This window comes from Bos taurus, chromosome 21 (assembly GCF_002263795.3).
Source record: "Bos taurus isolate L1 Dominette 01449 registration number 42190680 breed Hereford chromosome 21, ARS-UCD2.0, whole genome shotgun sequence".
NCBI lineage: Eukaryota > Metazoa > Chordata > Mammalia > Artiodactyla > Bovidae > Bos > Bos taurus.
The window spans coordinates 56,222,219-56,249,600 of NC_037348.1; the positions used below are offsets into that span (position 1 = coordinate 56,222,219).

The 27,382-nt window shown below is 38.3% G+C and overlaps 1 protein-coding gene across 3 annotated transcripts in view; it reads right to left on the minus strand.

Moving 5' to 3' along the window:
- PPP4R3A (protein phosphatase 4 regulatory subunit 3A) overlaps positions 1-23,309 on the minus strand; it is a 35,419-nt gene extending 12,110 nt beyond the window's left edge. Inside the window, exons 1-7 of one of the 3 annotated variants that reach the window (XM_005222133.5) lie at positions 22,333-23,309; positions 12,447-12,502; positions 9,495-9,593; positions 5,409-6,026; positions 2,298-2,375; positions 2,100-2,216; positions 1,516-1,671 (exon numbers count right to left, since the gene is read on the minus strand). In XM_005222133.5, the coding sequence (XP_005222190.1) occupies positions 1,516-1,671; positions 2,100-2,216; positions 2,298-2,375; positions 5,409-6,026; positions 9,495-9,593; positions 12,447-12,502; positions 22,333-22,474 (1,266 nt within the window). In that variant the 5' untranslated portion in view covers positions 22,475-23,309. Of the gene's footprint in view, positions 1-1,515; positions 1,672-2,099; positions 2,217-2,297; positions 2,376-5,408; positions 6,027-9,494; positions 9,594-12,446; positions 12,503-20,403; positions 21,413-22,332 lie in introns of those variants that run through there. The other 2 variants (XM_059878951.1, NM_001205520.1) reach the window with 2 other exon arrangements.
- Between the last annotated feature and the right edge of the window lie 4,073 nt (positions 23,310-27,382).

Genomic DNA, 27,382 nt, shown 5'->3' on the forward strand with positions numbered 1-27,382 from the left:
AATAGGATAGTGAGCAGTTTCCCTAAGTATGGTATAGGCACATCACACAAACAGTACCAAAACGAAAAGAAAGTTCCTTTTTCTATTATCTTTAAATCCCCTTGATTAAAAGAATGTTTAGCTAGAATTTATAATATTGTTCTTGCACTGCTATAGATTCCTTCTATTTATGGCGAATAGTAACTGTATCTGTTCTCCATTTATGGAAATGATGTAAAGTTTCCATTTAAAACAAATTTAAGGAAAAAATAGCTGATACCTAAATGTCTCAAATTGGAGGAAATAAGATTGTGTTATTTAGAGAGCACACAGGAGAACAAATATAGATATTCCAAATGACGTAGAAAATTGACTGTTTTCCTGATCCTCTACTATGATTGGTTTTCGTGGCTCAAGGAGTAAATAAAAACTGAGGGATTCAGTGAAAAAATCTCCACTCATGCCTATATATGCAGTAGTAGGACAGACAAGGAGAAAATGCAGACAGTATATGAAAATGATGATCAGGACTGGGAATCAAGAAAATTACAGCACATAAATAAAGTACATCGATGTGTGTTCAACTAGTGGCTTACAGGGCTAACAATAGTCCTTAAAAAAAAACACCTGTATGTTTATTTAGGTTTTTAAGATAGGACTATTTTATAAAAGCAAATATAACATAATATTCAACAGTTCAATCTGGCACTTCCTGCACCTACCCTGACGTTATAATCTTCTTTTAAAATTATTAAATATACAAGTTTCTAGGCATTCCACTTCATTTTGACATCACAACACATTAAGATCTTTTTAAAAAGTAAAAAGTATTTTCTATTTTGTAAAAATACGACAGGGTGCAATTCTGCATATATATTTTTTCTAAGAGGTATCTTTTTTACCTCATCCCTTAAGAAGGAATTCAGGGCAGTATATTATTTTTAAGTAACAAAGTACTTTCAAGATTTTATAGGGGAAGGAGGAAATAAAAACTCATGATCATTGGTTTAATTATCTGAAAACAGAGCACACACACTCAGTGCTTCCAGATACGCCATGTACCACAGACTCTGGAAGCACCTTTCGCATCACCAGGATACACTCTCACTGACTCTGAAACTGACGGGTGTTACAGGGGATGGAGGTGGGGTGTGTGTGCATTCCTCATCATTCTTGTTGATTTTGAGACTCTCTCCCTAACAAAGCCAATGTTTTCCTAGGGAAATTATTCATAATTCCACAAAGAGAAGAATGATTTATTGACTAAATGATTTAAACAACACAACACAGCAGGTTAATTTCAGAATTAAGAAACTTCATCTCAAAAACCTTTAAAGAAATTTAAGTTGAGCATTATCAAATAACTGCTGTAGGACAATTTATAGACTGAAACAGGAGTCAATTTAGGAGAAGAATAAGTCATGATATTATGGCTATACTTTTCTCAAACATTAATTATTTAAATCTTTAAGAATGAGTAATAAATATAGTTATAGCTCCCCATGTATACTTACTGTTAGTGCAAATAATATTTACCTTGTTGGTTATTTTTTGCTCTGTTAACTTCTTACTTACATCATCATTCTGTTGTGCCTCCTGCATGACAAACTCTCGTACCATGGATGGATTATATTCAACCAAGTATGAGAATATATCAGTAGCAGCACTTCGCACCTGTGTATCATCCATGCCCTGCAGATAAAAAAAAACACTTATTTCTCCTATAATAATAAAAACATGGAACTTGCACCTATATAAATCCAAAATCTAACAAATAATAATGAAAAAAGGGAGGTCAAGGAAATTCTGCCATATGTAAAGTTCTTTTTCTGTGGATAGTTATACTTTCTATTCCTGTTTATTTTTCTACTTTAACATTCAATGAATAGGCTGCAAAGTTAACAAATTATTAAAAATATGGAAAATTCCTGTGAGTATCCTTTCAGTACTGTGTTACAGGCTATCTAATACTAGGACTTTATAGCTTTTTAACTTTATGTAACACACAACTTATATTAAATATTGGCTATAATCAAATAGTTGCATGTTACATAAAAAAATACAGTATTTTGTGGCTTAAAAATATAATGGCAATTAAGTATAAGGAGAAATAAACTTACAAGGATGACTTCTAAAGCTGGTAATATACCCATGTTTGACAAAGTCTTGAAAAAAGCATCTCTGTTTTGAGGTTGTAGCGTTTGGGAGAATGCACAAAATTCTTTTAAAAAGTTAACCTGAAATTAAGAAAAAGGGTAAGTAATTATAAAAGGTATGTTGTTTTAGCTTCACGCCCTTCATAATATCAGATTTCTTACCAACTCTTGTCTTTTTTCCTCATCTGTTGCTTCATCTGTTAGTTGTGCAAATAAATCTGTCAGAAATTTTTCATCTTCCTGTGAAATCAAAGGATAAATTTAATTATGCTAATAATAAGACTATACTTTTAAGATACTATTATAGAAGATATAAATTGTATAACTAGAAAAGGGGAGATGGTATTGGCAATGCTGTTTTTTAAAAGAAAAGTAAAAAAACTATAAAGGATAAATTGGGCATTTATAAGGATATCCTTTGTATTTCGGCACGGCTCTATTTCCTAAGGGCCACATTATAAATATTTTAGGCTTTGCATTCTCTACCACAGCTACTCAATTCTGCTGTTATCGTAGGAAGCGGCCATAGGCAATGTCAGTGAATGAGTTTGGCTGTGTTTAGATAGAACTTTATTTACAAAAACAAACACGGTTTCTACACTCATCGTTTTCATAGGGTTTCATAACCTTAACCTTCGAAGTTAAGGTCCTATAACCTCTCAAATGAAGATAAAACTTCCTTCACATTTTAACAACAGAAATGATTCAAGTACTTAAAAAGCTAAATTCAGAACTTTTAAAAAAACATTATTTAAAGATTTCCACATACACAATAATTTAACACATAATCAAATTATTCTGAAAATGAGTCAAATGATACTCTACAGGATACTAATCTGAGCATGTAAAAGTTAAAAGTACAGAACTTGGAAATAACATATGTTGTCTTATTCTTACCTCTTTATTTTATAATTGAGACATGATTAAGAAATTTATCCAAAGCCCAATCAGTTAGCAGGGAGGTGGGCAGAGCCTTCCTGACTGCCTGTTCAATATTTTCTGCCACTATTTTTAGTTAAAATTTTAATTCCATACTACCACATCAACTAGAAGTAAATTCAATAATACATGCCCTACAGTTATGCATATGAGTTATTTCCCATTCATTTATAAACCCCATATTCACTACTGTAAGCGCTCAAGAAACATTTTGTGATACTAAATTAGTTATTCCCACCTTTACTTTTACAATACATAAGCCATACCTCAAATGGCATCCAATATTAAGATCCACCTCGGATATAATATATCCCAATTAAAAATCTAATGATTAAAAAACAATCTCTGCACTGCTGTGAAGTATAGAGAATTAAGAATGCTCCACAGTATTACAAAGAATATAACCAGTCAATGTAAGGCTTATGACCATGTACAAGGTGGATAAGAACCTGCTTTAATTACTCCCTGTCAAAATATTTGTAAAACTCTTCTTTCTTCACAGCAGCACTTTGGATATAAATGCTCAGCAACAAGAGAACAGAAGGACTACAGCACTGGCAGTCAGCATTTTACAGAGCATACTGTAAGGAAACAAAACTTAACTTGAAATTATTTATACTTAATGAGTAAAACTGGCATTTTACCGGTCTGAAGACCAAGAAAAACAAGTGATGGATCCCTGTGAAACAAAACAAACGAGAACCATGTGGAGCTAAATAAAAGGACCAATAGCATTTGGGACTATCCAGGGAAACCAGGAATCAAAACTACACCAGAACAAAGGATCTGTTAGGTGGCTGGCAAAAACTAGTTCCTTAGCCAAGAACAAATGAACGTTAGTACCAGAACCCTCCTTCTTCCATTAGCAATCACAATACACTATGTAGAAGAATACTACTGTAGTTACCAAATGGTACTGCCTGTATTATTTGTCTTAAATGAATGAAAAATAGGTCAAATTAGTCAACACGAACTGGACTTATCACTAGCTTCAGAAAAGCAGTTTTGGTAAAATTGACCTTTCTATTTGAATTCGTGTGTGTGTGTGTACGTATATATTATACATATATATATATATAGTGACAAAACCAGGATCACTGAAAATATAGTTTTCTAAAAAGGAAAAGACAAAAATTATATTTACAGTTTTATTCATAACATATGCTACCAAGCAGCTCTTGCTGACATTTATTTGCTTCATTTTTTAATATAACAAATCCAGGTTCCAAATAATTATTTTATTTATAGATCTGGGGTAAGGTCTTATAGCTTTCAAATCACATCACATATATGTTACTGTTACAATATTCTGGGTAGGAACAAAGCACACAAGAGGTGTGCAACTCACAAATCTTGGCACTATGAAGACATATTTCAGTTGGACTAGACTAATTCACGCACCATGAGATAATTTACTGAGAGATTCTCTGACTTTGGGGCTGCTACAAATGTAGATTACGAGCCAGCTCAGAGATCTGGATTGTGTGTTTTCTGCAGAATCCAGGATGTATCCTAGGTAATTCTGATGCAAGCACCCTAACACACCACACTTGAGAGACTGGGCATACTATAAAAAGAAAATTTGGAGTTTACGTTTAATAGGCGATTAACAGATATTTAAAATAATACTCAAGAGTCTTGTATCATGTTCAATGCTTTACATGCATGCATCTTATTTAATCTTCAGATGACCTTATAGGGTAGATACTAATATCACCAACCTTAAGATTAGGAAGCTGAAGCTTTTAAGAGATTAAGAAAGTTGCCCAAGTCACACAGTTATTAAGTAACAGGCAGAGCTGAAACTCAAGTGCAAGTCTAACCTCCCCACACTCTCATCATTACAAAAGCATGCAGCTGTAACTTGCCAACCTCTGCTATATTCTCTTGACCCTAAAGCTAGACCTTTAATAAATAATTACCCCGGAGTTCTCCATATTTTATAGAATTTGTATTCTATATTTAATGACATATTTTTTGGCTTCTATTTTTTTCTTTCCTGTTCCAATCTATTCGGTTTTATGCCTAATTGATAGTTTAATATCCCTAAAATTCTACATTCAATTGTTTCATTAAGATCCTTTCTCTATAATTTCTTTGAGCTAGATTTTAAAAAAAAATCACCTTTATCATCCCTAATCCAAACACAACCTTCTGTGTTCCGCAGTATTACATATTATAATCTCTTGCAATATCACCAAAGTAAATACCTTTAGACAAAAAATAAAATTCAACTTATGTGCCTAAAGGAACAGAAAATTTTTGCTGAAGGCAACGGGCATTTTTTTTAAGCAGAGAAAAAAAAAAAAAAAAAAAAAGAATGATCTAACTCACCTGTAACATACCAACAATTTCTACCTTATTGAAAAAAATAAAGGAGTGAAGTGTTGATAACATATTTTCTTCAAAGACTGAAGGGGTAGGGAGAACCATATCTTGTATATACTGAACTCTGTATGTCTGATGAATTTTTTGTTTCAACTCAGGATCTGATATGGGAATCACTTCTTTAAACTTGGCTGTTTTTGTTAGAAATTCCCTATGTTTTCGTGGTTGTGATAAAGCAGGATCATATTCTAAGCATCCAATGACGTCCATGATACATTCCTCAGAGAACATAACTTCAAAAAGAGCAGTTCGATTCAAGAGGAAGATGCCTTTGATAATTTCATACAAGTGGTGCAGTCCTTCAATATTTTCCAAATCCTCACACACGTGGAAAAGCTCTAAGAGCTTTTTAATATAGCCCTCATTTTCCAGTGCTAGTGCAAGTTTTTCACGACGCAGGGGAGAAGGTAAGGATGACGCCACAAGTTCTGCAATTTCCTCAAGACGACTTAATTCACAAGATGGCAATTCTAAACCTGGTGATGACATATCATCGAAGCGCTCCTCTTCAGACTCATCTACAAGGTCCTGAGTGATGTCCACTGATGGGTCCTTTCCTTGAACCTATTAAACAATATTTGTAATAGCTGAAGAAGTATAATCAAAGCAAATCTAAATGATATTCTTAGATATAAGAAACGTACAACAAAACTGTAATCATGATTTTCAAGATTAGAACTTTCTTCAAACTTGACACAAATGCCTGCTTTTCTAAGCACATTTCTATAAATAATACACACTTTTAATTTTAAAGAAGGAAGTTCAAAGTTCAGAAATGTAATGAGCTTCCTCATAAATACAAGGTTTATCAACAATGGAAACATTCATCCACTAAAGTATCGGTGACTGTGACTTAAGAGTGCCCTGCAGACCCATAATAAAGAGGCCTGATGGTAAAACACCCATTCATCAACAGGCCAGGGCAAATTCCAGAAACATTCCTAGCATTATGCTATGGTACATCCATTAAACTCTTCAAAGTTTAAGTAAAATTCTAACAAATGCTGTGACCATAGAAAATATGTATCACTGTAAGCAATAAGAAAAATATTTAATATCAGTTAATTTAGAAACCAAAGGAAAAGAGCATGTACAAACTGGCTTTGGACCAAAGTGGGTCACTGATTTGGTATAAATGCTGGTTGGTAGCCCAAAAATATGATTAAGAAAAACTGAGCTGGAAACTGCACCCACATAAAAATAAAACCACACAAAAAGTAACTGCAACCTATATGTAGTAGAGCTATGCCCTAAGAATACCCGCTTATAGTTAAGTAACCAAACCATTAAGTTTTTCTTTCTACACATCCAGACCTTTACCTTTCATGATCCCCTAGAAGCTCTAAAGTTTGTCATAAATCCCAACCTTATGTCAGTGTAGGGGACTCTACTTATAAAAAATTAACTTATAAGTCTTCACAATTAAATATAATTTAAGGTAAAAGAAACTTTTTATAAAAGGTCAAAGACATATTTCAGAATGAAATGAGTTTTGCTCTCTTGGCCCTATAATCTGACACTGGCATTAAACCAGCTCAAAAGGCCAAACTGAAAGGTAAAGGAATGGAAAAAATAGGCCTCATATGAAATGACCAACAAACTTAAACTGCTTAGAATGGTTAAGAGATGTTGATGAATATCAGAAGGGAAGAAGACCTGAACTAAGTCTTGAAATATGCTGCAAGGTGACACCATCTTGACCTTAATCCAGTGGGCAGAACCACTAAAAGGAGGCCAGGCACATTCACAGCTTGTACCTGGCATGGTCTCAAGTTGGCTCTGGATTTTTGAAATTACATAAGATCTCACCACAGCTTTAGACTCCTAATATTCAAGCTATGGCTTTACCTATAGAAACATGGTAGGCATTTGATTACAAAATCAAATGAAAAGGGATTAAAGACTGTAAATGTATTGAAAATGGTATCTTCTTGAGTGAACTCGCAAATATGAAGACTGAACAGGTAATCCAAAAGGCCTGTGTTTAGGAATCTGATCTGCTTAGGGAAACAAAGTGAAACTCTTAAATATTTGACAAGTATGTTTCAGTCTTGCTTTCAGAACAGAAGCAATATGAGAATGAAAATTTTAAAAGGAAACGAGGCTAAGCTAGAAGAAAGAGCTTTCCTGGAGAAAGGATAAATCTCAGAAGTCAATCTGGATATAAAGAAAATGAGAATGTGAAGACCATAAAAGATGTGCAGTCAGGGTCATAAGTCATTGGGAAATGACATTTTGAACATGAACTATGTAACTATATCAGAAAAGAACAACAAAGTAGGCAGGATTCCCAGGAATGTTACTACAGAGAAAAGTATGTAAGTACTACTAGTGTCCCAAGAGACAATGAAGAATTTATGGTGTTACAGACTAAGGAAAAGCATAATAAAGGTCTGAGAATTTTAAAGACCCAGGCCTGACAGTAACAGACTGAGTCCAGGACTGAGTTAAATACTAGCCTAATAAAAGACTGTGTGCAGGGTGGGGCTGTTCATGTCAGAAAAGTGAAGAGGAAACAAGATTTGTGTGAATAACAGATACTTTCAGCACCACCCTGAACTCATTAATTTCATCTGTTTCTACCGGAGAACTCCAAATGACAAAATCTAGAGGAATATGCTGTAGAAACAACTGTATGGGGCAGAAAGCAAAGAAAACATGAAGAAGGCATAAATACATATATGTTAGTTTTTCACCTGTTAAGAGAAGGAAAGCAACAACTAAACAGGTTAATTTATGAAACACAACTGAGTAGAACGATATAGCAGAAATAAACTTTGCAAGTTAAGGAAAATCTGTGTCTCAAGAACACAGGCTTCTATAGTCTATTAAGGCAGTGGCTCTCAAATGTCATGGTTCACCAGTCACCTGAAGCAGGCACTGACAGACAACTGCCAAACTTGGCCCACCACCTGTTAATAAAATTTTACTGGTAAGAGAACGACATCCATTTGTTTGTCTATGACTACTTTCTCAGTACAACAGCAGAACTGAGTAGCTAAACAGTAGTTAAACAGTGTAGTCCACAAAGCCTAAAATATTTACTACCTTGCCCTTTAAACAGAGAAAATCTGATCCAGAAGGCTTATTAAAACTGGTACCTACTCATAGAGTTTCTAATTCAGCAGATCTGGGATAGAGGTCTCATAATTTGCATTTCTATCAGATCCCAGGTTATGCTCATTCTACTGGTTTAAGAATCACACCTTGAGAACCAATGAATTAAAGAATCTGCTGAAAATTATTTCTTCTCCAGATAAAATAAACGTGAGGATAGAAAAAGTGTCCTTAGGATATAATGGTCTATATGAATCTTTAATAAGAAAAAACGGCTTGAGCCACTAGAGTGCATTATCAATGACCATTCACAAAAGATTGTGGAGATGTTACCACTAGACTCAGGTACAAGAACCACTAAGGAATTCTGGAATCAACCAAGAACAAAAATGATGAGACTGAAGAGAGAGTCGAGAGTCACAAGAAGTTACTGAACAAAGATGATCAGACTTCCATTTTAAAAAAGATACTCTAGCTGGGTAGATCTGGGATGAATGCAATAAACCAAGCAAGAAATGATGGTAGCTTAGTAAACCAACAGCAGTGAAAATGAAGATAAATGAATGCATTGAAGACTTAAGAGTTTAAGGACTGAATGGACAGAGAGGATGAAGGAAGGATAAACTTGTTTCTGACTTCAGCAACTGAATGGCATTTACTAAGATGAGAGAGAGAGGAAAATGAACAAATCTCAGTGAGATTAAGCTCAGTTTTAGACTACTGAATTTGAGATGCTAGTAGCATTCATGGAGGACAGCTCTGAAAGGCAGGTGAATATAAAACTCTGGAGTTCAGCAAAGGTCTGGACTGGGTATACTGGTGTCAATAAATTGTGCTTTTCTATAAATCAAGTTTTCACAGACAGTACTAATCTATATGACGTGTCTCTATGCATTTTAAAGTATGAGGTATCAGCTTAAAGCACAGCAAAAAACAAAATGCTTAAAATGAAAGCATGTTGATTTTCTAAATTACCTGACATATCTTCTCCCAAATTTCATCACATCCAGCTTTTTCTTGAAAGCTGAGGGCCAAGTCATAATTTTCTGCTTCAGACCACACAATCAAAGTGTCCTTAAGAGAAAAAAAGAAGTCTGAATGATTAACCTATATTATCACAAACTACTTTAAAGTAAAAAGCAAACGAACAAAATAGGGAAATGAGAACAGTACTCATTTCTGCTTTTTGCAACACTGATATTAGTCATTTCCAATGTTCTTTTACACTTCACTTTATCCAGTCTATAAAACGAAAACAATGTTCTCCTTAAGGAAAAGCTGAACCCATATATGAAAGCCACAACTGCACACACCATCCAAATGTACCAAAAGATACAAACTAAAATTATGTCAGTTTGCTTGCACATTGTCACATTTTATGCTCTAGTCAAAACGCCCAAAGAGAAAGTCTTGAGTATTTTAATGACAAGGGTATGTTAGGAGGATGGGATTAATAAAATAAACACAGTTCCTCCTCCTCATTGTCAGTATCCGGTGTTCTTTACTGGGGCACTCGAGGCCCGTAACATCCTTGAAATTATTAGTTAAATTTGTAATATGTGAGCATTTATCTGGTCAGAGGTTTTTTTTAACTTTTACCAACATTCGGGAAGCAAGAAGCTCCTAGCACCCCCTTTATTTTTCATACTGACTTTTTTATGACAGTAAGTTTAATAAACAGTTTTTACTAAAGATACCATCTCAGCAAGACACTACAACCACAATGCCAAGACCACTTTACATTTACTGTAGTACAGTATGTATTCTACAATATGCATGGTATAATATTTATGGGATTTAAGATATCCTTTCAAGCTTGCGTTAGTCGCTTAGTTGTGTCTGACTCTTTGCAATCCCCCAGACTGTAGCCCGCCAGGCTCCCGTGTCCATGGAATTCTCCAGGCATAAATGCTGCAGTGGGTTGCCATTCCCTTCTCCAGGGAATCTTCCTGACCCAGGGATTGAACGTGGGTCTCCTGCATTGCAGGTGGATTCTTTACCATCTGAGCCAACAGGGAAGCCCTTTCAAACTTAATGACTATATAAAGAAAAATAATTCAAACTGATTAATAAGTAACTGAAAAAAGCCAAGCCAAGGTGAGTTGAGCATCTGATTGGAATGATTAAGATTCCCATATTGAAGAGGAAACCTAACTGTATTTTAAGGTATCTTAAAGGATCTATTATTTCTTATACTTTTTACTACCTTGGCAAGGACACTTTATTATACACAAACAGATCCCATGTTCAAAAATCTATCTGCTAAACTTCATATAAATTCTATTCAATCATTTAACTATCAATCATGAGGCCAATAATCTCTTACTAAACTAAAGTGATGCCAGCCAGAAGTAAATAAATGATCCTCTGACTGGGTTGTGCAGCATTACTAACAGGATAAATCTACAAGTCTTACTCAGAATTTTTAAAAGAACTCAAAGAGCCCTTTTTATTACCTTCAAGAACTTCTAGAGATCCCAGGCAAGCAATCTGTTCCACAGTGACTGAGTAGCTATTCAAACTCAAAATAATTTACATTACAGTGTAAATTAGTCAGTTGGGTGGCCTCCCTGAGCCTCAGTTTGTCTTTAAATGAGACAATACATACTGTTTTGAAAACTGGTAATAACATAAGATTCATTGGAAGAAGTCTAAAACCACTACATTAGTAATGAGTTTAATACAACTAGAAGCAACTGTTCTGCTACAGTGTATATTCAGAATCACCTGGAGACGTAATCAGGGCACAGCTAGAAATATGCCCTTAATGACCCATTTGACAAATTTTTAAGTTTGAAAATTTTTAGGAACTGCTCCTCTGTTTTCCTTGAAGAGCCTAATTTTCACCAAATCATCTTGCTTATCATCCAACAACCTATAGGTTAAAACATATGGATTTGTTCATTCATCCTCAAAACAGATTCAGTCTTTTCTTTTTCTAAGGATATGCTTTTACTGTTCAGCTGACTGAAACCTCAAAATGTGAATTTAAGTACTGAACATCAAAACCAAATACTGTAGCCTCCAGCCATTCCAATAGAACCTGAAAGTTTTCTTAAGAACAACAAATAGTGTTAATAGACCATTAAACCATCAAGAGAATATTTCATATTGTACCAATGCTTGTTGGACAAATAAAACATCATTAAGTAAATTTAGGAGTAAATATCAAATTTCCTATATATTATGTGTGACCTCAAGCAAGTCACAACCTTTAGGCATCATCTAATGTGCAAAGTAAAACTTCCCTCTAATAGTATTTTAATGGTCAATGAAAAAGCACTTTATAATTCATTTATATAAATGTGTTAGTAATATTTTTAAAGTTATTTTATATCTGCACCTTCAGAGCAATGAGAAGACTGATAATAATTTCAGTGGCTTTGTAGAGAACTCAGTATTATCTGTGTATATTTTGAATAAATAACAATTTTGGTGATAGTGCTTGTAGGCATTGAGAGATTTACTTTCAGATATCTCTTGCACCAGAAGGGTACAAGAAAGTTTATTCAAACTGAAAGTTCTTTAAAAACTGTTACATCATTATAAGGTCCTGCTCAGGCTATGTAAGAAATCAAATTCATATTTATACTAAGTTGCTGTACAGAGATATGAATGTTCCTCCTACACTACTAGCATTCACAGCAGCAAAGAAAGGAGCTGATTATTCCACCAATGGTGACTTTTTAAATTCTCTTTAGAAGAGAAAACTGTGGTATTTTAGATGTAACTTGTGAGAAATAAGGCTCGGCTGGTCAAATATCTGGAACTGTATTTTGGAATTAGGAAAAACATGTAATCTGCTCCAATTTTTCACTGTAAGGAATCAGATGGTAAATTTTCATTTAATCACCAAACCGAGGATAATATTCAAGATAAAGCACATCAAAAAAAAAAAAAAAAAGCACAACATCTTCAAAATTTTACCTGTTGTTTCTGGTATGCAGTATTTGGATTTATTTTGGATTCTAAAAGTAGAGAACCTAGGAAAGAGGGGAGAAAAAACACACATTCCATTATGTAACTGCAAAGCAGCAACACTGTATTATTCCCTTACATACACACACATTTCCTTTTTGAAGGTCTGATGCGCATACAACTTCAGTACAGGAAATATTCCTTTAAAACAATACGAATTTAAATATAATAGCCTATAACCCAAGAAATGCTCACGTCATACATGCTTACTTTTAACAAGACAAACACAATCAACTGAAGAATGAGTACTGGATGGTAACAGAGATCTAACAAACTCCCGAGCAGCAAAGGTAGTGAAATAGCACAATGTGAAGCCAGATGATCTGGGATTAAATCTCTGATATTCACCAGTATTGAGAAATGGTAAAACATGCAAATTAGCATTATAAATAAAACCTGGCTAAAAAAAGAATTTACTGATAAAAGTTTGAAAACATTAGGGGTGATTCATTAACCAAGTACATCCCCAAATTGTGATTCACCTTCAGAAAATCTTATATTTTTGTTTAATACAGGAATTACCAAACTTCTCCATCTTCAAACTATCAATTTACGTCTCAGAACAAGCAAACTTGCACATATCTGTTTTTCCCCTGGCAGTATCACAGTATCATAAGACTCAGGGTATTAGACCAAGTGTTCAATTATATAAATATATACATACACACACACTTTATCATGTTCCTTTCCATCATGATTTAATCATAGGGTGAATATAGTTCCCTGTGCTATACTGTAGGACCTTGCTGTTCACTTATTTCATATGTAACAGTTAGCATCTGCTAACCCCCCACTCCTAGCCCATCCCTGCTCTCCCTTGGCAACCACAAGTCTGTTCTATTAATCCGCTTCACGGAAAAGTTCATTTGTGTCCTATTTCAGATTCCATATGTAAGTGATATCATATGGTGTTTGTCTTTCTGTTGGACTTACCTTCATTTCCCTTCTATGAACAAGCTGTTTCCATGTCTTGGCTATTGTAGACAGTGCTGCAATGAATACTAGGGTGCATATCCTTTCCAATTATAGTTTTCTCCAGTTACACGCCCAGGAGTGGGATTGCAGGATCATATGGCAACTCCATTTTTACCTTTTTTTGGGAAGAACCTCCGTATTGTCTTCAGTAGCAGCTGCACCAATTTACATTTCCACCAACCATGTAGCAGGATTCCCTTTTCTCCACACCCTCCCCAGCATTGTTTGTAGATTTTTTGATGGCCATTCTGATTGGTGCAAGGTGGTATATCTCACCGGTGTTTGTTTGCATCTCTCTAATTAGCAATGTGAGCATCTTTTCTTGTGCCGGTTGGCCATCTGTATGTCTTCACAAAGAACAAATTTTAAGACTAGATTTATACCTCTCCGCCTGGAGAGGTATAAATTGTGTTTAAGGTGGAATCAACCAAGTCCAGTTTAAAGACAAGTTCTGGCCCAAAATACTTAAGAAGCATTTTCTCTGCAGCTGTCTCTCACCCAAGGCTTTCATCTCCTATTACATTTAACAATTGTTTTATCCATTCTAAATAGTGGCCAGACACTTGAGAAACAGGTGTGCTAACATTTCCAAATTGAACTAGCTTTGCTTTAAATTCATCTACTAATTGTGATACTGTCCTTTGTTAGTAATTTACTGACCCTTCACTGCCATGTACTCATAATGGTGCTAAATGGTACTGAATATATACAGCAAAATATCAGCACTTGCCAAGTTGTGGTGACTTAATTTGCAAACACCCAATTTAAAAATGCGCAATGGTTCTGAATAGATACTTCTCCAAAGAAGATGGCAGTAACAAGAAAAGATGCTCAACATCATTATTCATTAGATAAATTAAATCAAAACCAAGAAAAGATAACCATTTCACATCACTTAGGAAGCCTATAATCAAAGACAGATAATGACAAGAGCTGGCAACCGTGTGGAGAAATTGGAACCTCAAACATTTTCTTGTGGGTATATAAAAAGGCATCTACTTAAGTTTGGCAGTTCCTCAAAATGTTAAGAGTTACCAGCAATTCCACTCCTAGGTATATACAAGAGAAATGAAAACATGCCCACACAAGTACAATATACATTCATAGGAGCATTATTCATAATAGCAAAAAAATGGAAACAATCCAAAGGTCCAAATACTGATGAATGGATAAAGTGAACTACTATTCAGCTATACAAAGGTATCAAGTTCTGATCCATGCTATAACGGATGAACCTTGAAAAGATAAGTGAAAGATGCCAGTCACAAAGGACCACATATTTTAGGACTGTGTTTATATGAATTGTCCAGAATATGCTAATTTAGTGGATCTGCAGATTAGTGGCTGCTTAGGATTGGGAGGAAGGGGGAGCAAATGGGTGCTAATGGGTACATGATTTCTTTTAGAGGACAAAATGTTCTCTTACTGTGGTGACAGGTGCATAACCCTGTGACTATACCAGAACATACTGAATTATACACTTTAAATGGATCAATTAGCTGGCATGTGAATTCTGTTACCAAAAAAACCCCTAAAGAGTAAATATTCATACTTTGGAATACCATATAGCATTGTTAATGAACCAAATATATGTAAATGCAATAATGTATATGAATCTTACAAACAAGCCTCAGACAAATGTATATCCCATAAGTCCATTTACATAAAGTTAAAGAAGTGCCAAATATTAATCTATGGTGTTAGAAGTTAGGTTTATTGCGGGGAGGCGGGAGACAGTGACTGGAGAGAGACATGAGTCAGGCTTCCAGAGTGCTGGTTACGGAGTTTGTTTTCAAGAGAAGGGGTAAAACAACACACGGAACAGGGGCTGCACTTCAAGTTGTGATTTCAAGAAGCACGTACCTGACTTGGCAGCTGCTAAAACAAAGCACCCAGCATTGGTAAAACTGTTATTTTTTAAGAACCAGTTTCCATCCCCAGCCCCTTTTCATTTGTTTCAAAACTCTCAGTAATGTTACAGAAAGGAAAAACTAGAAAGGAAAAACCAATTACAAATTATCTGAAGTTTGAAGTGTTCCCTCCCAAAGTGCTGGCTAAAACAAGGATAAGCACATACCAGAAGCTTCAGGTGTTACTAAGTTTTTCTCTCTCCTGGGGCATTCAAGATTCAGGGGAAGTATCTCTCCTAAAACCCATTTCAGCCATATCCCATGGTTTAGTCTAAGATACAACTTCAGGTAGTCCAGCTCTGGTCCTCAAGTACCACGCTCCCTAAGATGTTAATACGTTGTAGAGGCTGGATCATGGAAAGCAATCTTTTAATTGGGAAGCTAAGTAAGACAATAACGGAAAGACATCATGCTGACGTATGGCAGAAACCAACACAATATTGTAAAGCAATTATCCTTCAATTTAAAAAGATCCCATAAAGACATATTTCTAGTTTTATTCCTAGCCCATCTATTAGGTTCCCCACCCCCATCTCTCAGTTCCTACTGGATCAAGTTATAAGCACTTATCCAATCAACCGAAGAAGAATCAGTTGAGACACGTGCTTTCAATAATGGATAGATCCAGCATATATATCTTAATAACTGAATCACATACGCAGAACAGCCCCCCATCCGAATTTGAGAAACATATTCATCCTCTCCAATGAAATAGATGCCTTCCTTTATCCTCCAAGGGGAATTTCATTCTCACCACCCCGCTACGATACCATCTCCCCACACATGTGAAAACCTCACATATTTGAGAAAGACACTCTTACAGACAAGAGAAAGACAAGCCTAGAGAGCAAACCCCAATATCAAAACTTGAAAAAGGCTTTCCCACTTGAATGACTCAGAAGGAAATATGGAAATGCAAAAACAAGAGAGATGGATGAAGCTAAGGGGAATGCATCAATTAAACTTGTCATTGTAGAATTTATCACAGCAAAATCAACTACTCTCAGGTGAACTAAAGAATACTCCTGCACAGCAAATGCTTGCCAGTCCATCCCAAAGTTCCGATGCACCCGCAAGTCGATATTTATGCATATATATACTTCAAAAGGAGAAGGCAATGGCACCCCACTCCAGTACTCTTACTTGGAAAATCCCATGGACGGAGGAGCCTGGTGGGCTGCAATCCATGGGGTCGCTAAGAGTCGGGCACGACTGAGCGACTTCACTTTCACTTTTCACTTTCATGCATTGGAGAAGGAAATGGAAGCCCACTCCAGTGTTCTTGCCTGGAGAATCCGACGGGGGAGCCTGGTGGGCTGCCGTCTATGGAGTCGGACACGACTGAAGTGACTTAGCATAGCATACTTCAAAAAATAAAAGAGGGTCCTTAACTTTCATTTACTATTACCAAAACTGAGTATCAGCACAACCCCTTTGGAGGGTCATTTATCTTTATGAAGCTTTTAAACACATATTACTCTTTAGTCCAACAATCCTTCTAGGAAATTATCCTACATCCTCATACAAGTGCCAAGCATATGAATAAAGATGTCATTAGCAGTGTTTGTAAAGGCTAAAGAAAACTAGAAACAATGTTTGTGCCAGCTATACTCAGAGTGTGGGGATCTCAAAAGGCCTAGAAAATAAAAACTATTTTCATAATATTACTAAGAGATTAGTTGCCCTTTTCATTCATATTCTCTCAGTATGTCTACACTGATACTGTAACAGATTGAATGCAGAAGTAGCAAAGAATCCTTTAAAAAAAATTAAACTGGACATTAAAGAGATATGTAAAAATGTAAAAGAAAAGATCTTTGAAGTCTAAGCTTTAACGTGGTAAATACTGATATTTTTTGTTTAAACATAAATAAAGCTTTTAGAGGTCCTCAGTTTTACTACATTAAAGGTATCCTAAGGGAAAAAATTTGAGAAATGCTACTGCGTCAATAATGCTATACTTTGTGAATACTATGCTGATTTTAGATGAGATAGAACTGTTTGAAAAAGTGAAAGTGTTAGTCAATTTGTATATCCTGACACAAACAGATGCCCCAAATATACTGATAAAAAGAAGATCTATACACTCAGGAAATAGGAAGACAATGGTAAAGAAGGGGAAATGCCCACTTATAACATAACCAAGACAATCACAGGTAAAGCTGTCATGGACTGACAGCAAGAAAAAGTAACCATAAAACAGTACAACTATGAGTATAAATATTTAAGTCATTAAAAATGTTCCCTCTCTACTTCATATCTTGGGTCTCCTATAAAATAAAATGTGATAATTTCTCTAGTATCCTGTTGCAAACTCCCAACACAACCCTATCAAAACGAAACGAACACCTTCAGGGATAGGGGAGAGCAGTTAACATGCAAAAGAACTGAAACGAGAGAACGCAGAACTAGTGCCTGTAGTATGGATCCAGCTCGGGACAGCTTGTTTAATTCCCAGTTCTAATAAACATACTCATTCAATATGTGCGTGCTCAGTCACCAGGCTACTCTGTCCATGGAATTTTCCCCACAGGAATACTGGAGCAGGTTGCTATTTCCTACTCCAGGGGACTGGCCCTACCCAGGGATTGAACCTGCATCTCCTATGTATCCTGCATTACAGACAGGATTCTTTAACCACTGGGGAATAATTCATGCAAACCTTTTAAAACAGAAAGATTTTATATTAAAAAAAAATATAGGTTTTTGGCTGGGTACAGGAAAAAAAGACCCCCAAGCTATCCAATCAAAGAATCAATGCACCAAGACTTAAAGTTAGAAAAAATAATAAAGCAAAGCAACCACAGGGTTGCTTTTGAGTATTAACTGAATATATAGTGCCTGACCCAGAACCTAACACATAACCAGCACTCAATACTCTCTTTTTTAATAGCAAGATCAGAATATCATTTCCCTGGCATCACTTTATTTCTGAATAGTAGAAAAATTAGTATTGATAACAATGATCTAGAAACACATTATAAACAAAAGACTAAGCATCACAGGCTCATTGTACTGTTTAAGAAAAACATTCTAGTATACAATATTTAGGGAGCATTCCATAATAATTGTTGAGACTTTTAAATCTTCTGTTATACAGTTTAATTTAGCTGGAAAATTCACTTGTTCAAAAGGTACCAAAAGGAATTAATATAAGACCAAAAATCTCACCTGGATAGGAGATTAGTGTAATGCTTTAAACCTATAGTAGATTTGTATTCCAGGTCCCTCCCACTCAATTTTGTGGACTACAAAGACACTTAAAAACAAAAATGAAAGCTCAGGAAAAACACTCTGTAGTGTTACATTAAGAGGTTTCACACGTCTGTCAGCCTTCAAAACTCTCCACCCCAGTTATACACAACGTAGCCCATGCCCTGAACTCAAAAGTTATCACATGCAACAGATGATAACTAAAGGCTTGACTATCCTAAGCCTATTAATTTTCCATAATGCAGGACTACACAAGAGAAAAAGTGCATTTAAATCATGTTTTCAAAGTGAAATAGTTCTCCCACTGGGCTCTTCGTGGTAGCTAAATTTTGAAATGCTTATTGTTGCAAGATCATATACTACCTTATTGATTTATAAGAACAACACAGAAAATGCTGATTCTCTGTTCATTTCTCACCACAGCAGCCAAAACAAAACAGACTTTCCTACCCAAAGTGTTGACCTCTTCTCCTATTTATAGTGTATATAAATAGGAGAAGAGGCAGGTCTACTATAACCAAGTTCTATCAAGAGGTAGAAGCAGAAGATTCCAGTTTTCACCAGTAGCTAGCAGTACTACCCTGAACAAAACATTTCTTTTGTCCCATTTCTTCAGGCCTCAAGTAACAGTGAAAATTAAATCTTTTAAACTCTGAACAAGTCAGAATTAAAACTATTAAATATTAATAAAATTTATTGATTTTATTAATAAAAATTAATCAAACTATTGTAAATAAACATTAAAACTATTGTATGTAAAAAAACATAAAACTTAAAGTAAAAAACATAAGAACACTATTCTTGATAATTGGCAAGTAATCCAGAATAAAGAGTACTGATGTGATTTTATGTTCAAATACATCCTTCAGTACGTGAAGAAATTCCAACTTATCAATTCTAAAATTGGTAGGAGGTGGTAAAAATCATAATGGAAAAAAGGAATGATTTGAACAAAATGAGAGAGTAAGCAACAAGCTAATAGGTACAGCATAAACTGGAAGAAAATACACTAAATAATCTTTACTGAAGATGGAACCTTACAAGTACACGGCTATGATAAAGCCTGAGAAATTAGGTAATCTTTGTTTTTAAAAAAGGATACATTTCAACAACCTATTTTGCTAGTAGGAACCTACTGAATTGCAAATCAGAAAATGGGCTCAGTAGCTAGTGGGACATCTCTCCTCCAAGGCAAAGTGAGCTACAGAATTGTCAAGCCAACTCAGCTTCCAGAATGCAATCCAGACACGGACTGACAGAAGACACAAGTACTTCCATTCAAAAACTGCCTTCTTGATCTTCAGGTAAGTCTATAAGCTCCTCTAACAAGATAAATGACTCATATGGAAAACCAGAAATAACTTTCCATAAAAAGAAAATTCTGAATTATCCCGTATGGCAAATGAGGGAAACACACAATGGATAACCCAAGCTAGCAGCCAATGTGAAAATTCCCACATGTGGCTTGGAGACAAACTACAACTTTAAATACCGTCAGGCTAAACATTTGTCTTCATTTCCTTTGAAATAAAACTTGGGTCTAAGTATAAAGCAGCAAATGCAAGTAGACAATAATATGGGTGTTTCAAACACACTGTAAACAGTTAATGATATTAATTAAATAATTGATAATACAAGTTTCAAGTCATAGTCTAGAAATCTCATTCAATCTGATACCTCTCCACGACCTCAGTTTGAACACTGATCTTCCTTGCTTTTTTATTAACCTAGCTATGTGATCTTTGGTTCTTTAGCTTCTCTAGGCCTCAGTTTCCCAATCTGTATATATGGCTAAAAATAGTACCTACATCAGAAAACACCAGAAGATACAAGTGGCACACAGCAGACACTCAGTAAATTTTGACTATTATTCCTATTTGGAGTTTTCCTGTTAGAAAAAAGAATAATCAAAAGCAAAAATTATTTATAAAGTATTCACAAATATCTTGGAATTTTCTAAGCCTACTCTTGGATTTAGTTTTCCTAATAACTTATAAATTGAACAGGGCACAGTTAATTTTTTTAGCTCTTTCCCTAACAGATAAAAATGGGGGGGAAAAAAAAGATTCTTATTGTGTTAAACGAGTATGATTCCCTATGATAATATGACAATGGGACTTAATGCTTTAAAGTACTTTAAACAAAGGACTTTGTATGAGTACAATTAAACACAGGATGTGAAGTTACCTCTTATTTTAAATTATTATGAGATTTCAAAGAATTCATCTCGAATCTACACATGCTTGCATCTTAAGTTAACCAAACCCATAAAGCCTATACTTTCCAACTTATCACATAAAAAGTTTTCCAAACAAAAACATAGAACATAGAGTAGCTGGTTATTATATGATAGTCATATACCAAAGTAAACTAACACTTCACATTCAAACTTGTATTTTAAGAGGCAAGTAACATAGGCCTCAGAAAAATATACCCAATGAATTCAAAACCCTTTAAACGCCTCCAAGAAAAAATAGTTTTTCTCCGCTTTTATTTTGGGGGAGCCTTATAAAGTAACCTGTGGGTAATATACTCCAAGTTACCATTTTTCTTTCAATTCAAATTGAAAAGCAATGTCCCTGCAGTCGTCAATTACAGAATGGTGAGTCTTATCTGTTCCTTGGAACCGGAGTTCTGGCTAGGAAGTCCAATTAAAATTCCTTAAAATGAGTTTGTAGTAATGCATTTACAGAACAACTACAATTATAAACTGAGATAGTTAGCTACCATAAAACTATGGGATATTGTTACAAAACAGGTTTTCAAATTGAGAGGAACAATTTTGAAAAAAGTTTTAGCCCATGTGAACTTTTTCTTTAAGGGAAATTCACGGTATGTCACCGGGGGAAGTGGCAATTCCTGAAGAGTTGAGTCTTTAAAAATGTGAAAAGCTTATCTTCAAACAACTTGGTCTTTGAACCTTGAGGGCTGTTTCAAAATCTGTGGAGCTTACGCACCACTGGGGCAGAATCGAAAGGTTCTAGAGATACTTGCCAACTTCTCCCCACCTGTTAACTAAACCAAACTATGAATACAAATTTAAGCAATCAAAAAGCTCCGATAAAATGACTCCACACTTGAGAAACGTTTACACAGTGAAACTACACACAAAAACCTTCATTTCTAATGAAAAAGACAACTAGCATTGGGGAAACACCCATCTATCTTCTTAGGCAAAGAAATATTTTCTCTGCCTAGTGCAGAGTTGCCAGATCCATGAACCAGCGCTGCCAACCTGCAACAGGGTCGGAAAGATGCAGCAGTAATGTGTTTGGGCGGGGGGCGAGGGGAGTACAACAAAATATTCATTCCTGTTCCAAAAAGCGAAACTGTTAAGAACTTTCTTAGCTCCGAGAAAAGTTTCATGCCTGCTCTACAGATGGATGAACTAAGGCAGGAGATCGGTTTAATGAGTACCTTTCTCAAGGTCACTCTGGTGCACAGGAACGGCCCGCTCCGGGCTCCCGCGTCCACGTCCCCGATCTCGCCACACTCCGGGCGGCTCCGCTCAAACGCGCCCGGTCCGCTCCCGCCCGCAAGTGCGCCCAGGCGCTCAGACACCTAAACACTCTCCGGGTAGTTCCCGGAGGACAGGGGTGCCGGGGCCCGCCCTGCCCCGAGAAGGCGGCAGCTGCAGCCCATTCGCCCCCTTTTCGTCATCCCAGGGAGCGGCCCAGGGGTTCCAAAGAACCGGGGAGGTGGCCCAGGGACGCCGGGGAGACGAGGGATTCACTCACCGTCACTCTCGGCCCTGACAAGCAGAGACATGCCCTTCAGGCGCTCCACGTAGCCGGACGACACATGTCCGGTGCCCCGGTCGTCCCACTGCCGGTCCTCGTTGAGGGTGTAAACCTTCACCCGACGCCGGGTGTCGGTCATCTTGCCGCCTGGGGTCCGGGCCCCGCCGGAGTCGCCCGGGAAGGGGGTCCGGGGAAGGCGGGAGCACGCCCGCGAGCCGAGGGCCCCTCGGCCTCACTGCAGCTGCTGGCCGCCCCGGAGCCGCGCTGCCGCACGCATGGCCCGCCGCGGGGCCGAGTTCTGGTCCCCGCCTTTCCTCGCCTCTGGCTCCTCGGCGCTATTGTCCAGGCCCGGGGAGCCCTGCCGCCCCAATCGGGGCGCGCAGCGCTTCGCAGCTTCCCGCCCCGCCGCGCTAGGAACTCGGGGCGCCGGTCACTGCCCTGCTCCCGCCTCCGCCATGATCTCAGCCAAGCCGCTTCCCGCGCCGCCGCCGCCTCCTCAAGCTGCCGCCGCCATGTTTTCCTTCCTTATACCTGGCCCTGCCACCGCAGCCGGACGTTGTGCTCCTCTCGTCTGCTTCAAATGTCCGAAGCTGACGGGCGCCAGGTCCCGCTGCAACTTCTACCACTGCGCGGAAGACTCCGAGAGCCCCCAAGCGCACGAGCGCTTCTGGCTACTGGGAGTCCCTGTCCCTCCGCCGCCGCCGCCGCCTCTTCCGTCTTCCTCACCGAGCCAAAGCCGCCGCCATCTTGGTTCGCCCCTCAATAGTGGCGCGCGCGGGGCCACCCAGGCAGCGGCTGCAGGGGCGGCCCGTTGGCCCCACCATTTAAAGAGGCAGGAACGAAGCTGTGAGTCTCGCAGCGGCGGAGGCCTCGGATGGAGGTGGGAGGCGGGCCCCGGGTTGCCGAGGTGGCGGGAGCGCAGGGAGCGGAGGAGGCGGAACGCTGGTCGCGCCGGTGACGAGCCGGGTCTCCCTCGCGCTCCTCGCACGCACCGTCGTGCGAGCGCAGGGCGGGTGTGCGTCCGTCGCGCCCTGTGTTCGTCATCAGCTCCGCTCCGGATTCGAAAGGGCGTGGATCCCGCCTCTGGCTCCTGCGGGTTGCGAGGCTTTTTGCCCGCGGGGTGCTCTGGGTCTGGGGTTCTGGAGCCCGCAGTTGTCTTCACAGGTGGCTCGCGGTCCAGACGCCGATCCCGGCGGGCATCAGGCGGCTTGGGCCTGGGGTCCTCCCGCGCCCGCCCGCCTCCGCGAGTATCCTGTCCGAGCCGCCTTTGGGGCTGGACTGGGCACCCGGCGCGCAGAGGTCGGTGGCGGCGGAGCCTTCTGGCCTCGGGCCCTTTTCCTTTGGGAAGAAATAGAAAAGTTCTTAGGCTGGGAGGTCAGCCGCCGGTCCTGGGCATTGCTGTGGGGCAAGCACTGCGTTGCGAATCTGGGGCCCTGGGGCAGTTTCCAAGCTTGAAATCACAGGTCTAGACCCTCCACTTACAATAGCTGCTACCTCCGATCCTCTGTCCTTTGTCAGAATTGTTGTTTTCTAGCTCTTCATGTTGCTAAAAGAACTTAAGGGTTTTACAGAGACAAATGGGGTACTGTATAATCATACTGAGTAATTTTCAACGTTCAATGTTAAGCACTGTTAATCTTCATGGAAGAATGACGTTGTCATTCCTATCATACAAACAATAGCCACCGTTTTACAGGGCTTTTTACTATTTGCCGGGCCGTCTAGGTCATTGCTGGCCACTGGGGGAAAAGTGTGAGTTTCATATGTAGCTTTATGGTAGCCACTTCTTTAAAAGTATGAAGCATGTGTTTTTAATGTGTTAAGAAAAAAATGCCTGCCATGCCAGTTCTGCAAGATTCCAAGCATTAGCCACTGCAGTGGCCCCAAGACAGTGCACCCTGAGGGGAATTCAGGATGGGGAAAAACGGCAAGTATTCTGTGCTTTGGATTCACTGGACCCAAGATAAATAAGATATACATATCTATGGGAAAATTTCTATGACCACCAGATTCTAACATCTTCCCCAAAGTAGAAAAGCGCTAAACTCATTAACTCAAGATGTCTGTTATTTGTGATTTACAGTAATCTTTTTATGCTTTACTAGGAATGTTTTTCCTAGCAAAAAGTTTGTATATATTCCTGGCTCCTCCCTTATTACTTTGGAGCAGTACCTTAGCGCTAAGAGCCTGTCGCAAGGGCTATAGCCATCAGTAAGGTCTCTGAATAGAACTTAACTCACAACTCTTACACGGTGTCTTTTTCAGTTGACAGTTGAATGCAAAATATTCCATATAAAATCAATGAGATATTTTGAATGATTATTTTCATGCCAAGTTCAAAATGTGATATGTACTTTACCTTGAGTGTCAATTTCTATTTGGATGCTGAATTTTCATTGGAAATATATGATGTGGGTTTCAGTTCAGTTGCCTAGTTGTGTGCAGCTCTTTGAGGCCTCCTCCCTGTGGGTTTAGGTTTCACTAAATTTACAGCTGAAAAAGTAGATTCACAAACTAAAGTTATGTCAAATATACTTTTTTTCCAAAAATAAATCAAGTATCATTTTTTAAATTTAAAAATTAATTAAAATTCAGTTCAGTCGTGTTGGACTCTGTGACTCCCATGGACTGCAGCATGCCAGGCCTCCCTGTCCATCATCAACTCCTGGAGCTTGCTCAAACTCATGTCTATTGAGTCAGTGATGCCATCCAACCATCTCATCCTCTGTTGTCCCCTTCTCCTCCCGCCCTCAATCTTTCCCAGCATCAGGGTCTTTTCCAATGAATCAGTTAATCGCATCAGGTGGTCAAAGTATTGGAGTTTCAACTTCAGCATTCAGTCCTTCCAATGAGTATTCAGGACTGATTTCCTTTAGGATTAATTGGTTGGATCTCCTTGTAGTCCAAGGGATACTCAAGAGTCTTCTCCAACATCACAGTTCAAATTAATTAAAAGTAAGTAAGATTTAAAATTTAGTTCCTCAGTCCCATTAGCCAGATTTACAGGGCTTAGTTCTGAAACCAAGCAGGACCCTATGGGGCTTCTGGGCACAGAAGACTCTGTGTTCCCTGTGCCTTGTTTTCAGGGAATAGATTCCAACCTCCATCACCTTCCCTGAGTCATAAAGGGCACATTGAAACAGTTGCTCATCAGAGAAGGGAGGGGATACAGAGACAGGGGAAAAAAAAAAAAAGCCAAGAAAGCATTAGTGCAGCCCTGGGGGCCTCAGGCATACACAAAAATTTATTTAAGCTCCTTCTGTAACTAAGTTCCGTTCAGTTCAATCGCTCAGTCCTGTCCGACTCTTTGCGACCCCATGGACTGCAGCATGCCAGGCCTCCCTGTCCCTCACCAACTCCCAGAGTTTACCCAGACTCAAGTCCATTGAGTGGATGATGCCATCCAACCATCTCATTCTCTGTTGTCCCCTTCTCCTGCCCTCAATCTTTCCCAGCATCAGGGTCCTTTCAAATGAGTCAACTCTTCGCATCAGGTGGCCAAAGTATGGCGTTTCAGCTTCAACATCAACCATTCCAATAAACATTCAGGACTGATTTTCTTTAGGATGGACTGGTTTGATCTTGCAGTCCAAGGGACTCTAAAGAGTCTTCTCCAACACCACAGTTCAAAGGCATCAATTCTTTGGTGCTCAGCTTTATTTACAGTCCAACTCTCACATCCATACACGACTAATGGAAAAACAGCCTTGATAGATGGACCTTTGTTGACAAAGTAATGTCTCTGCATTTAATATGCTGTCTAGGTTGGTCATAACTTTTCTTCTGAGGAGTAAGCGTCTTTTAATTTCATGGCTACAATCACCATCTGCAGTGATTTTGGAGCCCCAAAAAATAAAGTCTGCCACTGTTTCTCCATCTATTTGCCATGAAGTGACGGGACCAGATGCCATGATCTTAGTTTTCTGAATGTTGAGTTTTAAGCCAGCTTTTTCACGGTCCTCCTTCACTTTCATCAAGAGGCTTTTTAGTTCTTCACTTTCTGCCATAAGGGTGGTGTCATCTGCTTATCTGAGGATATTGATATTTCTCCCGGCAATCTTGATTCCAGCTTATGCTTCTTTCAGCCCAGTGTTTCTCATGATGTACTCTGCATAGCAGTTAAATAAGCAGGGTGACAATATACGGCCTTGATGTACTCCTTTTCCTATTTGGAACCAGTCTGTTGTTCCATGTCCAGTTCTAACTGTTGCTTCTTGAACTGCATACAGATTTCTCAAGAGGCAGGTCAGGTGGTCTGGTATTCACATCTCTTTCAAATTTTCTTCAGTTTATTGTGATCCACACAAAGGCTTTGGCATAGTCAATAAAGCAGAAATATATGTTTTTCTGAAACTCTCTTGCTTTTTCCATGATCCAGTGGATGTTGGCAATTTGATCTCTGGTTCCTCTGCTTTTTCTTTTTCTTTTTTAAATTTTATTTTTAAACTTTACAATATTGTATTAGTTTTGCCACATATCGAAATGAATCCGCCACAGGTATACATTTGTTCTCCATCCTGAACCCTCCTTCCTCCTCCCTCCCCATACTATCCCTCTGGGTTGTCCCAGTACACCAGCCCCGGGCATCCAGTATCGTGCATCAAACCTGGACTGGCAACTCGTTTTATACATGGTATTATACATGTTTCAGTGCCATTCTCCCAAATCTCCCCACCCTCTCCCTCTCCAACAGAGTCCATAAGACTGTTCTATACATCAGTGTCTCTTTTGCTGTCTCGTACACAGGGTTATTGTTACCATCTTTCTAAATTCCATATATATGCGTTAGTATACTGTATTGGTGTTTTTCTTTCTGGCTTACTTCACTCTGTATAATAGGCTCCAGTTTCATCCACCTCATTAGAACTGATTCAAATGTATTCTTTTTAATGGCTGAGTAATACTCCATTGTATATATGTACCACAGCTTTCTTATCCATTCATCTGCCGATGGACATCTAGGTTGCTTCCATGTCCTGGCTATTATAAACAGTGCTGTGATGAACACTGGGGTACACGTGTCTCTTTCCCTTCTGGTTTCCTCAGT